At 47.1% G+C, this 15,945-nt stretch overlaps 1 protein-coding gene across 4 annotated transcripts in view; it reads right to left on the bottom strand.

Annotated features, from left to right (window-relative positions):
- The window catches only part of homer2 (homer scaffold protein 2), a 201,452-nt gene that overhangs the window by 25,857 nt on the left and 159,650 nt on the right, over window positions 1–15,945 (bottom strand). For 3 of the 4 annotated variants that reach the window (XM_072565404.1, XM_072565403.1, XM_072565402.1), the window contains exon 2: window positions 3,709–3,865. Coding sequence is in view for 2 of the 4 variants with exons in the window: in XM_072565403.1 (XP_072421504.1) it covers window positions 3,709–3,865 (157 nt within the window). In the remaining 2 variants the exon portion in view is untranslated. Of the gene's footprint in view, window positions 1–3,708; window positions 3,866–3,954; window positions 4,012–15,945 lie in introns of those variants that run through there. The other variant, XM_072565405.1, reaches the window with a different exon arrangement.

Here is a 15,945-nt window from a genome sequence, read left to right as displayed (position 1 = left end):
TTACCGGGAGCAGGCCTTACAGTGAGCAGAATGATCCCAGTCCCATCTATTTCTGCACAGAGGATGTCCTGTGGCCCTCCTACTTAAATCAAACACAATTCACTGCAATTCCGCAGTATAAAGCCATTTTTAGCTTAAAGATATTGCACTCCTCTGTTTGGATGTTAGCATGTAATGTGATGTAACCATGGTAACCCAACAAGAATCAAATTATTTTCAGGCACCCAGTTTTGGCTGAGTTTCTGTTCAGATTAAATCTAAACTCACCCGCAGCCTGGTGATAACTATTGTTCAGCTGCTTCCAAATCATGCTGTTTTTATACAAATGCCACCTTTAATGAAACTGGAACACATACACCCGAGTATCACCATTACTGTCAAATCCTGCAGCTTCCTTGATCTCAGTCACTGGGTTTACCCTCCTACTCTCACACCCTCCACATCGCACTCGCCCCCTCCCCATTGCTCTTCTCATCATCGTCCCCACCATCGCCCTCGTCCCCTCATCCTCACCCTCCCCATCACCCTCACACCCTCCCCATCACCCTCACACCCTCCCCATCACCCTCACACCCTCCCCATCACCCTCACTCCCTCCCCATCACCCTCACACCCTCCCCATCACCCTCACTCCCTCCCCATCACCCTCCCCATCACCCTCGCACCCTCGGACCCTCCCCATCACCCTCCCACCCTCCCCATCACCCTCACTCCCTCCCCATCACCCTCACACCCTCCCCATCACCCTCACCATCACCCTCCCCATCACCCTCACACCCTCCCCATCACCCTCGCACCCTCCCCATCACCCTCACTCCCTCCCCATCACCCTCCCCATCACCCTCCCCATCACCCTCACACCCTCCCCATCACCCTCACTCCCTCCCCATCACCCTCACTCCCTCCCCATCACCCTCACACCCTCCCCATCACCCTCACTCCCTCCCCATCACCCTCACACCCTCCCCATCACCCTCACACCCTCCCCATCACCCTCACTCCCTCCCCATCACCCTCACTCCCTCCCCATCACCCTTCCCATCACCCTCGCACTCTCGGACCCTCCCCATCACCCTCGCACCCTCCCCATCACCCACCCCATCACCCTCACACCCTCCCCATCACCCACCCCATCACCCTCACACCCTCCCCATCACCCTCCCCATCACCCTCCCCATCACCCACCCCATCACCCTCACACCCTCCCCATCACCCTCCCCATCACCCTCCCCATCACCCTCACATCCTCGGACCCTCCCCATCACCCTCACCCCCTCACAACCTCCCCATCACCCTCCCCATCACCCTCCCCATCACCCTCACATCCTCGGACCCTCCCCATCACCCTCACCCCCTCGCACCCTCCCCATCACCCTCACACCCTCGCACCCTCCCCATCACCCTCACATCCTCGCACCCTCCCCATCACCCTCACCCCCTCACACCCTCCCCATCACCCTCACACCCTCCCCATCACCCTCACACCCTCCCCATCACCCTCACACCCTCCCCATCACCCTCGCACCCTCCCCATCACCCTCACCCCCTCGCACCCTCCCCATCACCCTCACATCCTCACACCCTCCCCATCACCCTCCCCATCACCCTCACCGCCTCGGACCCTCCCCATCACCCTCGCACCCTCCCCATCACCCTCACACCCTCCCCATCACCCTCCCCATCACCCTCACCCCCTTGGACCCTCCCCATCACCCTCACACCCTCCCCATCACCCTCACACCCTCCCCATCACCCTCACACCCTCCCCATCACCCTCACACCCTCCCCATCACCCTCACATCCTCGCACCCTCCCCATCACCCTCACCCCCTCGCACCCTCCCCATCACCCTCACATCCTCGCACCCTCCCCATCACCCTCACCCCCTCGGACCCTCCCCATCACCCTCGCACCCTCCCCATCACCCTCACCTCCTCGCACCCTCCCCATCACCCTCACACCCTCCCCGTCACCCTCGTGCCCTCCCCATCACCCTCGCGCCCTTCCCGTCACCCTCGCGCCCTCCCCGTCACCTTCGCATCTCCCCATCACCCTCCCCATCATCCTCACACCCTCCCCATCACCCTCATGCCCTCCCCATCACCCTCTCGCCATCCCCCATCATCCTCACACCCTCCCCATCACCCTCACACCCTCCCCATCACCCTCACACCCTCCCCATCATCCTCACACCCTCCCCATCACCCTCACACCCTCCCCATCACCCTCACGCCCTCCCCATCACCCTCACACCCTCCCCATCACCCTCACACCCTCCCCATCACCCTCTCGCCATCCCCCATCATCCTCACACCCTCCCCATCACCCTCACACCCTCCCCATCATCCTCACACCCTCCCCATCACCCTCACACCCTCCCCGTCACCCTCGTGCCCTCCCCATCACCCTCGCGCCCTTCCCGTCACCCTCGCGCCCTCCCCGTCACCTTCGCATCTCCCCATCACCCTCCCCATCACCCTCACACCCTCCCCATCACCCTCACACCCTCCCCATCACCTTTGCGCCCTCTCCATCACCCTCACAGCCACCCCATTGCCCTCCCAATTCCCATCCCAAATCCCATTTCCTAACGTTCTGGGTAATGAGGCTGCAATTCACTGAACAGGTCAGCAGCTGGGAACAGGATCGGAGATATGGAATCAGCAACTACCAGGACAAGGTATTCCTGGGAAATACGTGAAGCTGTGAAAGGGAAATTGCAGTAAATAGAGTTCAAATTGATTCAGCAGCATCTTCTCCAAGGTAACCTGGAACAGGAAAACCTTCTGGGCCCGACAGTGACACCGCCCCCAACCCTGTGAACAAACACAGCATTGGAAGGCCTGGGATTGGAGTTTCAAGGGTCATGGCTTCAGCTCGGATCATAGGGGTTGGGGGCAATGGGTACAGTTGGGTTGGGGAGATTTGGGACCTGGCTTCAGATCCTACCAATGGAGCTAAAAGTGAATTATCCACTATCTACAAGGCAGAATATGATGGAATACTCTCCACTTACCTAGATGGGTGCAGCTCCAACAACACTCAAGATGCTCAACTCGCAAGATCTAGGACAAAGCAACCCCCATTGATTGGCACCACATCCACAAACATCCACTCCCTTCACCACTGATGCTCAGTAGCAGCAGTGTGTACTATCTACAAGACGCACTGCAGAAATTCACCAAAACACCTTAGCCAGCACCTTCAAACCCATAACCACTTCCATCTAGAAGGACAAGAGCAGCAGAAACATGGGAACACCACCACCTGCAAGCTCCGTTCTCTATCAATCACCATCCTGACTTGGAAATATATTGGCGTGCCTTCACTAGCTCCTTCTGAACAGCATTATTGGTGTGGCTACACCAAATCGAATGCAGTGGTTCAAGGCAACAGCAACAAGGATGGGCAAGAAAAGATGGCCAAGATACTGAGGTCCACATTCTTTGAAAAGAATATCAAAAAGGAATTTACTTCATTCAAAACATTAGTGGGGCTACTCTCGCCTGATGTCATTGACACTGGGACAGCAGGTTCCAAGCTCACTCACTTCAAACTGCTTCTGTTTGAGGCACACCTAGCCAGCTGCTCCCATCCAATAGATCCCTCACCCCCAACCCCACCCTGCACCCAACAGCAACAACCAACATCACCTCCTGTCCATGGGCAGTGCCAAACCCTCACCCTTCAATAATGCCAGCTCCTCACCTTGGTTCCATCCACACTAATGATGCGGTAACTGTTCCTTGTCCCATCGTAGAAATAGGAGACAGCGAGAGCCTGTTTTCCTGCCGGGACCCAGTTCTTCTTGGTGGCTGGGTCAATCTGGAAGACGTGTGCTCTGCTGGTGAAGATCGGTTGTTCTCTGTAATGAAGGAGAGGGAGAGAAGCAGCCATTGAGTTGATGTTAGTTGAGATGCTGCAGAATGGAGCTGATTATGGAGCACACTTTACACAATCAGTCTTTTCCCTGAAGATTCTGGTCAGTTTGCTCCAAGGTTCAGACTCGAAATCTTTTCCGACTCAGCATTTAGCTGCAACCCTACTCTATTACTGTCTGCACCATGTGACTGAGACATGACCTCAGAGCAGGTTCTGGTCCCATAAGTGCTCTCATTACCCATCGCTCCACAGCAACTCGACACCATTAACCCAGCAATGGCCTCTGAAAATGACCTGCAGTTGGATAGAGTCAAACAAGACCCCCATCGGACACCACGTGACTCATCACTCTCACACAAATACATCACTAGTTGCTTCCAGCTGCTGTTCAAATCAGTAAATAATTCAGATAATGAATCAGATTATTTTCAATTCTGCACGGCATTAAATATTAACACAGAAGGAAACAGAGAGAGAGAGAGTGAGAGTGGCTGATGGTCATCACTGGGGATGCAGTGTTTCCAATGGATAACCAGCCCACCCTCAGAGGACCGCAGGGAGCCGGTCCTCCCTGTAATTAAAGGCTAAAGGTGTATGGGGGTGTGGGGGGGAGGGGGAGTGTTGGGAGAGAGGGGGAGCAGTGGGCAGATGGGAGTGAGAAGGGGGTAATGAGGTACAGTACTTAACCATGATTCAACTGTTACCTCCCCCACCTCTGCCAGGTGGGAACTTAGAGTTTCACACATAGGGTTAGGTTAAATTGTGGCCACATTGAAGACTGGATTGGATTGGATAACGCAGAGCCAGAATTGAAGGGATATTGATACAAGGAGCCAAGGGCAGTGTTGGAGGTGACTGGGAAGAGTTGTCTGTGTGGAGAGATGGTCTGTTGTGGTAACGCCACTGGATGAGTAATCCAGAGGCCCTGGCAAATGTTTTGGGGCTATTACCAGAGGTTCAAATCCACCCCACTACCCCACCTTTAGAAGCTGGAAACTTACATTTAATTCATAAATCTGGAATGAAAAGCTATGTTATCATAGTTTGTTGTAAAAATCCACCTGGTTCACTAATGTCCTTTACCAAAGGAAATCGACCATCCTTACCTGGTCTGACCTACGTGTGTGACTCCAGAGCCACAGTAACATGGATGATTCTTAATTTCCCCTGGAAACGGCCAATTCCAGGGCAATTAGAGATGGACTGAAAATGCTGGCCTTGTCATAGACACTCATATCCCAGGACGGAATATTGAAAAATAAACCTGGCACAACTGTATGGGCCAGCTGGCCTGGGTGCCTGCCACAGTTACCAAACACAATGTATCGCATCTGAAAATGTCGGCAGAGAGCGAAACACAGCAACCAACTAACACAGCACCATTCAGGACCAATGGGTGGCTGTAAATGAGCTTCACTGAGCAAGTTCTGAATTACAACTCAACAGCTGGTTAGGTGAACTGGCCATGCTAAATTGCCCAAAGTGTTCAGGGATGGGTAGATAAGGTGCTTTGGTCAGGGGTAAATATCAGATCATAAGGTAGGGGAATGGGCCTGGGTGGGTTACTCTTCACAGGGTCAGTGTGGACCTGTTGGGCTGAAGGGTCTGTTTCCACACTATAGGGATTCTCCCTCTCTCCTCCCTGCTCTCCTCTTCCCCACCAGCTCCCAATCCAGAAGCAACATCAGCAACAGGATGCAGTAACTGCTGAGAGTGGGAACATTATCTCCAACTTCTTATTCCCCTGCTATCAGGAAGAGGAGCCAAGATTCCCTCACAAAAAACACTCACGGGAATCCTAATATTAATAGTTTAATTGAGAATGAGAAAACTTAAGAACACAGGAATGGAAATTGCTGGAGAAACTCAGCAGCTCAACAGCATCTGTGGAGTGAAAGCAGAGTTAATGTCTCAGATCCAATGACCATTTGTCAGAACTGCAACTGTGGTTCCTTGTTTTATTGTATAAGAGCAGGAGTGGGCCATTTGATCTTTGAAGCCTGTACGAGCATTTAATAAGATCACGGTTGATATGATTGTGGTCTCAGCTCCACCTTCTTATCCACCCCCTGTAACTCTCAGCTTCCTTGACCAGGAAGAATATGGCTAACTCAGCCTTGAATACCTTCATTTACCCAACCTCCACAACTTTTCGAGAAGGAAAATTCTATTAACAACCCTCAGAGAGAAAACAAAAATCCTCATCAGCATCTTAAAAAGGAGACCTCTTATTCTTAAATTGAGTTCTAGTTCTAGTCTCACCCACAACAGGACATATGTCTGTATCCTCAGTATTAAGGCCCCTTAGTTATTATGTTTCAATACAATCACTTCCATTCTCAAAATCCAACCTGCTCATCCTTTCCTCACTGGAGAATTCCTTCATCCCAGGAATCAGACAAATGAATAACCTCAGAACTGCTCTAACACAAATTATATTCTTTTTCAAGTAAGGAGTCCCAAATTATTACATTGATCCAGATGTGGACCCACCAATTTTGTAGAGCCACAGAGATGTACAGCACAGAAACAGACCCTTCGGTCCAACTTGTCCATGCTGACCAGATATCCTAAACTAATCTAGTCCCATTTGCCAGCACTTGGCCCATATTCCTCGAAACTCTTCCTATTCACATACCATCCAGATGCCTTTTAAATGCTGTAATTGTACCAGACTCCACCACTTCCTCTGGCAGCTCATTCCATACATGTACCCTCTGTGTGAAAAAGTTGCCCCTTAGGTCTCTTTTATATCTTTCCCCTCTCACCCTAAACCTATGCCCCTCTAGTTCTGGACTCCTCCACCCCAGGGAAAAGACCTTGTTTATTTATCCTATCCATGCCCCTCATGATTTTACAAACCACTATAAGGTCACCCCTCAGCCTCCGACGCTCCAGGGAAAACAGCCCCAGCCTGTTCACCTCTCCATATAGCTGAAATCCTCCAACCCTGGCAACATCCTTGTAATTCTTTTCTGAACCCTTTCAAGTTTCACAACATCCTTCCGATAGGAAGGAGACCAGAATTATTACAAATTATTTTGCAATATTCCAACAGTGGCCTAACCAATGTCCTGTACAGCTGCAACATGACCTCCCAACTCCTGTATTCAATGCTCTGACCAATAAAGGAAAGCATACTAAACATCTTCTTCACTATCCTATCTACCTGCAACTCTACTTTCAAGGAGCTATGAGCCTGTACTCCATGGTCTCTTTGTTCAGCAACACTCCCGAGGACCTTACCATTAAGTGAATAAGTCCTGCTCTGATTTGCTTTTCCAAAATGCAGCACCTCACATTTATCTGAATTAAACTCCATCTGCCACTCCTCAGCCCATTGGCCCATCTGATCAAGATCTTGTTGTAATCTGAAGTAACCTTCTTTGCTGTCCACTACACCTCCAATTTTGGTGTCATCTGCAAACGTACTAACTGTACCTCCTATGTTCTATATTCCTGCACAAAAACTTATCTACTTCTTTATTTCATTCCTCTTTCAATGAACTACAACATTCTACTTGTCTGCCTAATTACTTGCTGTTGCTTTATGCTGACTTTTTTGTGATTTGAGCAAATAGGATACCCAGATCCTTCTGTACTGCAGCATTCTGCACTCTCTCTCCATTTAAATAATCTACTGGTTTTTTATTCTTCCTGTCCAAGTGAATAAGTTCATATTTTACCTCATTATACTTCATCTGCCAAATTTTTGTCCACTCACATAACTTGTCTATATCCTTTGCAGATTCCTTAGCTCCTCCAACTTTGGGGGTTATCAACAAATGTACCAAACAGCCATTCAGTCCCTGCATCCAGGTTACTGATCCTTGTGACAGTCCATTGCTTACAGTTTGGCAATCCAAAAGCAACTTTTTATGCACCCGGAGGACATAGGTTAAGGAGGAAATTCCAGGATTCTGACCCAGCAACACTTAAGAGTTTATCCTGACTTTCTGCTTCCTGTTAGCTAGCCAATCATCGATTCATGTTCATACATTATCCCCTATATCATGTGCTGTCAGCTTGTGTAGCAATCTTTGATGGTATTCCTTATCAAACGCCTTTTGGAAAGCAGTCCAGGAACTTGCTCCAAAGAGAGGAACAGGATAACAAACAGAGAGCTGGGGAACAGTGAGTAGGGAGATGGTTTAAGGTAAGCAAGCGATCAGGGGTAATAGCACATTCCTGTTCACACAGTCCCTGGTCAGTACATGAAATGCTGGGACCACATTCAAGTATGTTCTCAGTGTTGCCCATTTTGTCTGATGGCTATGCACCCATTGGGGAGGGCAGAATTCCCATGTCTCTGTGATCAGTTCAAGCATTTAGAACCTCTTAGTTGGAATGCTACAGTCTGCACAAGAGGGAAACTTTTGCAAGTAAAGCACTCCAGTGACCCCATGTTGTGCACTGGAAACTGATCTCTGATGCTTTGACATTGAGGATCTAGAATCTCTCAGTTGTGAGAGGGATGAAGGTTAATGCCTGGAGTTTAGCTGCCAGGAGATGCTGCAGAGATGAAAGAAATTAATTGATTCTGTCAGAGCAATTAAGGTAATAATTCTGTTCTCTCACTTGATGCTCATAAAACTATCGTCTCAACTTGCTTCACCTTGCACAATCTGCACTGCACTGCACTTCAATCCACATCCCTGAACTCATACATGCACCACTCTGGCAGCCCTCACTGCCCAACACTCACAGAATAGAAATCTTACAAATTCTGTAGTAATCATCTGACCTTGACTGATGCATTATGTAAAGACCTCATTAACCGTGTATGGTTTGAAGCAGAAACCCAAGGTAAGTCATGAACTTGGTTTCTATTTTATGTCCAATTAGGGTTTTCAAATCGAGAAGCTGTTTCCTCACTATATTATTCTAATTCATGTCCTAAAGAATTCTAGGTGAAAGGAAAGATTGTTTCGCTTATGGTCAAACCCAGTTCAGTACAAAGTCTAATTTTTAAGCAATAATGAATCTGTTTGAATCAAGGTCCTAAACATAATCTGAGTACAACTGGACAGTGAAGAGGTATAATTGCCCCTTTTCATTGACTTACGGGTAGCTGTCCCAGTCACTGCCCTGTGGTCTGATTCATGTGTTGATTGGATGCTGCTGTCTCCTGCAGGAAGGGATAGTTCATCAATGCTGACCCTCCAAATTTATACCTGAAGAATGGTCAGAGATCTTGGATGGTGGCAATGGATGTGAACTCTTGAAGGGAAGATAAAAAGCAAAAAGGAGCTGAGCAGTGTGCACTAAGATGAGTGGAAACCAGGTAGTGACAAAAAAAGTGAGAATGTTTACAAACAAAATTGAAGCTGTAACAGCTGCTCCTTTTTGAGGTATTTTAGGTGTTGGAGGTGATTTCCTCAAATTCCAGGAACAGCAATTGCTGTTTTATATGCTGTTGCAATTATTTTGGAACTTTGCAGAAGAAAAAAGTCAAAACAACAGCACTTTTAAAAGGGGGAAAGACAGACAAAGGCTGTGAGCACACGGTCAGTGAGGGAGAGAGAGAAAGAAACCCACACTGCTAACTGACACAGCAGTGAATCTGCGCAATAACTGCCTTTCCAGTTTCGATTCATGTATCGGACATTGGAATGTGTCTAGGAAAACTTAACAAACAGCAAAATTCACAACTGATCTTGGAGGAACCTGTTTGGGAGACGTCACAGCACAGAAGCAGGTAAGTGAATAGTTTTAAGTATAGCCTTGCTGTCAATCTACAATAGTGAGTAGAGTGGGTTCTTTCTAGAGCATATGTTTTTGGGATCTGTCTCCTGATTAAATTTTAAACATAGAAGTCAAAAGTATTAAGTTAGCCTGGAGCAGTGTTTCACAGAGTAACACGACAGTGCTATTTTCTGGGTCTATAGATTGGTAGGAGCAAAATGGCCTTTAGTAGAGTGATATGCTCTTTTTGTTGGATGTGGGAGTTTCCAGAGAGTTTCCAGGTTACTGAGGATTCTATCTGCAATAAATGTCATTGGGTGCGAATCAGATCGAATGGATTGGTGGAGTGACAGTTAGAGGCAATGAGGAATTTACAAGAGCTAGGGGGTGTGATGGATGGCAGTTATAAGAAGGGAGAAAAGCAGCAGGTACAATCAAGAGGATGGATTAACTCCAAGAAAGGTAGGAGAGGTAGGCAGGTAGAACAGGAGTCTTCTGTGGCTATCCCCATATATTATAAGTATGCTGTTTTGGAAAATGTAGGGGGTGATGGACTTTCAGGGGAATGTAGCACGGACAGCGAAGTTTCTGGTATCAAGACAGGCTCTAATGTAATGAGGGGTATGTCGGGTTCTAAGCAATCGATTATGTTAAAGGACTTTCTAGTTAGAGGCACAGACAGACATTTCTGCAGCCAGCAGCAACAAATCAGAATGGTGTGTAGCCTCCCTGCTGCCAGGATCAAGGATGTCTCAGAGTGGGTGCAGAACGTTCTCAAGGGGGAGAGGGTACAACAGGAGGTCATTGTACATGTTGGAACTAATGATATAGGAAGGGAAAATGATGAGATTCTGAAGGGAGAATATAGAAAGTTAGGTAGGAATTTAAAAAGAAGGTCCTCGAGGGCAGTAATATCTGGATTACTCCCGATGCTACGAGCTAGTGAAGGCAGGAATAGGAGGATCGAGCAGATGAATGCATGGCTGAGGAGCTGGTGTATGGGAGAAGGATTCACATTTTTGGATCATTGGAATCTCGTTTGGGGTAGAAGTGACCTGAACAAGGAAGATGGATTGCACCTGAATTGGAACAGGACTAATATACCGGCATGGACATTTGCTAGAGCTGCTCGGGAGGATTTAAACTAGTAAGGGGAGGGGTGTGGAACCCAGGGAGATACTAAGGAAAGAGATCAATCTGAGACTGGTACAGTTGGGAAAAGGAGAGAGTCAAACAGTCAAGGCAGGCAGAGACAAAGCAGAGAACTAGGTAGGGCTGATAAATTAAACTGCATTTATTTCAATGCAAGAGGCTGAACAGGAAAGGCAGATGAACTCAGGGCATGGTTAGGAACATGGGACTGGGATATCATAGCAATTACAGAAACATGGCTCAGGAATGGTCAGGATTGGCAGCTTAATGTTCCAGGATACAAATGCTACAGGAAGGATAGAAAGGGAGGCAAGAGAGGAGGGGGAGTGGCGTTTTTGATAAAGGGATAGCATTACAGCTGTACAGAGGAAGGATATTCCCGGAAATACATCCAGGGAAGTTATTTGGATGGAACTAATAAATAAGAAAGGGATGATCACCTTATTGGGATTGTATTATAGACCCTCTAATAGTCAGTGCGAAATTGAGAAACAAATTTGTAAGGAGATTTTGGTTATCTGTAGAGTGGTTATAGTAGGGGATTTTAACTTTCCAAACATAGACTGGGACTGCCATAGTGTTAAAGGTTTAGATGGAGAGGAATTTGTTAAGTGTGTACAAGAAAGGTTTATGAGTCAGTATGTGAATGTTCCTATTACAGAAAGTGCAAAACTTGACCTACTCTTGGGAAATAAGGCAGGGCAGGTGACTGAGGTGTTAGTGGAGGAGCACTTTGGGGCCAGCGACCATAATTCTATTAGTTTTAAAATAGTGATGGAAAAGGATAGACCAGATCTAAAAGTTGAAGTTCTAAATTGGAGAAAGGCTAATTTTGACGGTATTAGGCAAGAACTTTCAAAAGCTAATTGGGGGCAAATGTTCGCAGGTAAAGGGACGGCTGGAAAATGGGAAGCCTTCAGAAACTAGATAACGAGAATCCAGAGAAAGTATATTGCTGTCAGGGTGAAAGGAAAGGCTGGTAGGTATAGGGAATGCTGGATGACTAAAGAAATTGAGGGTTTGGTTAAGAAAACGAAGGGAGCATATGTCAGGTATAGACAGGAGAGATTGAATGAATCCTTAGAAGAGTATAAAGGAAGTAGGAGTATGAGGGAAATCAGGAGGGCAAAAAGGGGACATGAGATAGCTTTGGCAAATAGGGTTAAGGCGAATCCAAAAGGTTTTTACAAATATATTAAGGACAAAAGGGTAACTAGGGAGAGAATAGGACCCCTCAACGATCAGCAAGGCGGCCTTTCTACGGAGCCGCAGAAGATGAGGGAGATACAAAGCGAGCATTTTTAGATTAGATTAGATTACTTACAGTGTGGAAAAAGGCCCTTCGGCCCAACAAGTCCACACCACCCCGCCGAAGCGCAACCCACCCATACCCCTACATTTACCCCTTACCTAACACTACGGACAATTTAGGATGGCCAATTCACCTGACCTGCACATCTTTGGACTGTGGGAGGAAACCGGAGCCCCCGGAGGAAACCCACGCAGACACGGGGAGAATGTGCAAACTCCACACAGTTAGTCACCTGAGGCGGGAATTGAACCCAGGTCTCTGGTGCTGTGAGGCAACAGTGCTAACCACTGTGCCACCGTGCCGCCCCAGACAATTCAGAAGGAAAGGGAAATGGTGTAGCTTTCATATTTAGGAATAACATCAGGGCAGTAGTGAGGGATGATGTACATTGTAAGGTGAAAAAGGCTGAATCAATGATAGTGAAAATTAGAAATAGTAAGGGGAAAAAGTCAATACCAGGCGTAGTCTATAGACAACACCAATAACGATGTCATCGTGTGGAAGACAATAAACAAAGGAGTAATTGATGCATGTAAAGATGTTATGGCAATTAATGAAGAGATTTTAATATTAATTGGTCAAACCAAGTCGGTCAAGACTACCTTAAGGAAGAATCCGTAGAATGTATCTGTGATAGTTACCTTGAAAATTATATAATGGAACCTACAAGGGAACAAGCTTTCCTAGATCTGGTCCTGTGTAATGAGTTACAGTGTGCTGTAATATGGTGGGACAATTGAGGAACAGAGGAGGACTTTCAAAGCAATTTTTCACAGTGCTCAGCAAAAGAATATACCAGTGAAAAGGCAAGAATTTTGGAGAAGGGGTAATCCCATTGTGAATGGCAGTGACCACATCTGCAGCAAGTGTTGGTTGCTGGAAGAACTCCGGATCAGAGTTGATGATCTGGAATCTGAGCTTCAAACACTGCGGCACATCCGGGAGGGTTAGAGTTACCTGGACACTTTGTTTCAGGAGGCAATCACACCTGGGAGATTAAGTAATTCACATTCAGTTAGTGATCAGGGACATCAGAGTGTGATGGTAAGTGAGGCAGGTAGGGGGAACCTAAGTTCAGGAGTGCAGGAGCCTCAGCCCTTGACCTTGTCCAACAGGTACGAGATTCTTGCTCCCTGTACGGATGAGGAAAAGGGCTCTGGACAGGATGAGCCAGCTGACCATGGCACCATGGTGCAGAAGGCCATTCAAGAAGGGTGAAGCAAAAAGACAAGTAGTTGTTATAGGGGATTCTATAATTAGGGGGACAGATAGTATCCTTTGCGAGCTGGATCGGGAGTCTCGCATGGTGTGTTGCCTGCCCGGTGCCAGGGTGCGGGACATCTCCGACCGGCTTGAAAGGATATTGGAGCGGGAGGGGGAGGATCCAGTTGTTGTGGTCCACGTTGGAGTTGAATCTAGAATACAGGGACTAACAACATAGGCAAAGCTAGGGTGGAGGACCTGTTTGGGGATTATCAAGCACTAGGAAGGAAATTGAAGCACAGGTCCTCAAGGGTCATAATCTCCAGATTACTGCCCGAGCCACGTGTCAATTGGCATAGGAATAAGAAAATTAGGGAAGTAAACACATGGCTAAGGGATTGGTGTTGGAAAGAGGGATTTCACTTCATGGGGCATTGGCATCAGTTTTGGAACCGGGGGGATCTGTACCATTGGGACGGTCTCCATCTGAACTCATCTGGTACCAATGCTCAGCGAAGAGGATAAATAGGGTGGTCAGTAGGACTTTAAACTTCTGAGTTGGGGGGAAGGGAAAGTGAAAGCGACAGGGAGTATGGAGTTAAATGGAAAGATAAGCAGGAGGATAGCATGTGTTCAGGCGGATTTAAACTTCAGACAGACTGAGAATGCAGCAAAAAGGAAGGATAACTTAGGACATCTTATGACTTCCAATATCTCTAATGATAAGAAAATTACCATTAAGGCACTTTACCTGAATGCTCGTAGCATTCGTAACATAGCAGATAAACTAATGGCACAGATCATTGTGAATTATTATGATGTGGTAGGCATCACAGAGACGTGGTTGCAGGGGGGATCAGGACTGGCAGTTAAACATCCAAGGATTTTCAACTTATCAAAAAGACAGAGAGGTCGGCAGAGGGGGTGGGGTTGCCTTGTTAGTTAAGAACAAAATTAAGTCTATGGCACTGAATGACATAGCGTCGGATGATGTGGAGTCTGTGTGGGTGGAATTGAGGAACCACAAAGGCAAAAAATCCATAATGGGAGTTAGGTACAGACCTCCTAACAGTGGTCAGGACCAGGGGCGCAACATGTACCGGCAAATAGAGAAGGCATGTCAGAAAGGCAAGGTCATGGTGATCATGGGAGACTTCAATATGCAGGTGGACTGGGTAAATAATGTTGCCAGTGGATTCAAAGAAAGGGAATTCATGGAATGCTTACAGGATGGCTTTTTGGAACAACTTGTCATGGAGCCCACAAGGGAGCAGGCTATTCTGGACCTAGTGCTATGTAATGAACCAGACTTTATAAAAAAATCTTAAAGTAAGGGAACACTTAGGAAGCAGCGATCATAATATGGTAGAGTTCAGTCTGCAGTTTGAAAGAGAGAAGGCAAAATCAGATGTAATGGTGTTACAATTAAATAAAGGCAATTATGAGGGCATGAGAGAGGAATTGACGAAAATAGACTGGAAGCAGAGCCTAGCAGGGAAGACAGTAGAGCAAAAATGGCAGGAGTTTGTGGACACTGTACAGAGGTTCATCCCCAAGAAGAGAAAGATTATTCGGAGAGGGATTAGACAGCTATGGCTGATAAAGGAAGTCAGGAAATGTATTAAAGATAAAGAGAGATCCTATAAAGTGGCCAAGAGCACTGGGAAATCAGAAGATTGGGAAGGCTACAAAAACAAACAGAGGATAACAAAGAGAGAAGTAAGGAAGGAGAGGATCAAATAGGTAGGCTAGCCAGTAATATTAGAAATGATAGTAAAAGTTTCTTTCAATACTTAAGAAACAAACGACAGGCAAAAGTAGACATTGAGCCACTTCAAACTGATGCTGGAAGCCTAGTGATGGGAGATAAGGAAATAGCTGGAGAACTTAATAAGTACTTTGTGTCAGTCTTCACAGTGGAAGACATGAATAATATCCCAACAATTAAATGGAGTCAGGGGGCTGAGTTGAGTATGGTTGCCATTACAAAAGAGAAAGTGCTAGAAAAGCTAAAAGGTCTTAAAATTGATAAATCTCCTGGCCTTGATGGGCTACATCCTAGAGTTCTGAGGGAGGTGGCTGAGGAAATAGTGGAGGCGTTGGTTGAGATCTTTCAAAAGTCACTAGAGTCTGGGAAAATCCCAGATGATTGGAAGATCGCTGTTGTAACCCCCTTGTTCAAGAAAGGATCAAGACAAAAAGATGGAAAATTATAGGCCAATTAGCCTAACCTCGGTTGTTTGTAAAATTCTAGAATCCATCATTAAGGATGAGGTTTCTTAATTCTTGGAAGAGCAGGGTCGGATTAGAACAAGTCAACATGGATTTAGTAAGGGGAGGTCGTGCCTGACAGACCTGTTGGAGTTCTTTGAAGAGGTGACAAGTAGGTTAGACCAGGGAAAGCCAGTGGATGTGGTCTATCTAGACTTCCAAAAGGCCTTTGATAAGGTGCCACACGGGAGGCTACTGAGCAAGGTGAGGGCCCATGGTGTTCGAGGTGAGCTACTGGTATGGATTGAGGATTGGCTGTCTGACAGAAGGCTGAGAGTTGGGATAAAAGGTTCTTTTTTGGAATGGCAGCCGGTGACAAGCGGTGTCCCGCAGGGTTCAGTGTTGGGGCCGCAGCTGTTCACGTTATATATTAAGGATCTGGATGAAGGGAATGGGGGCATTCTAGCAAAGTTTGCTGATGATACGAAGTTAGGTGGACA

The sequence above is a fragment of the Chiloscyllium punctatum genome, chromosome 48, assembly GCF_047496795.1.
Source record: "Chiloscyllium punctatum isolate Juve2018m chromosome 48, sChiPun1.3, whole genome shotgun sequence".
Classification (NCBI taxonomy): Eukaryota; Metazoa; Chordata; class Chondrichthyes; order Orectolobiformes; family Hemiscylliidae; genus Chiloscyllium; species Chiloscyllium punctatum.
This window is presented reverse-complemented; position numbering and strand designations above follow the sequence as displayed.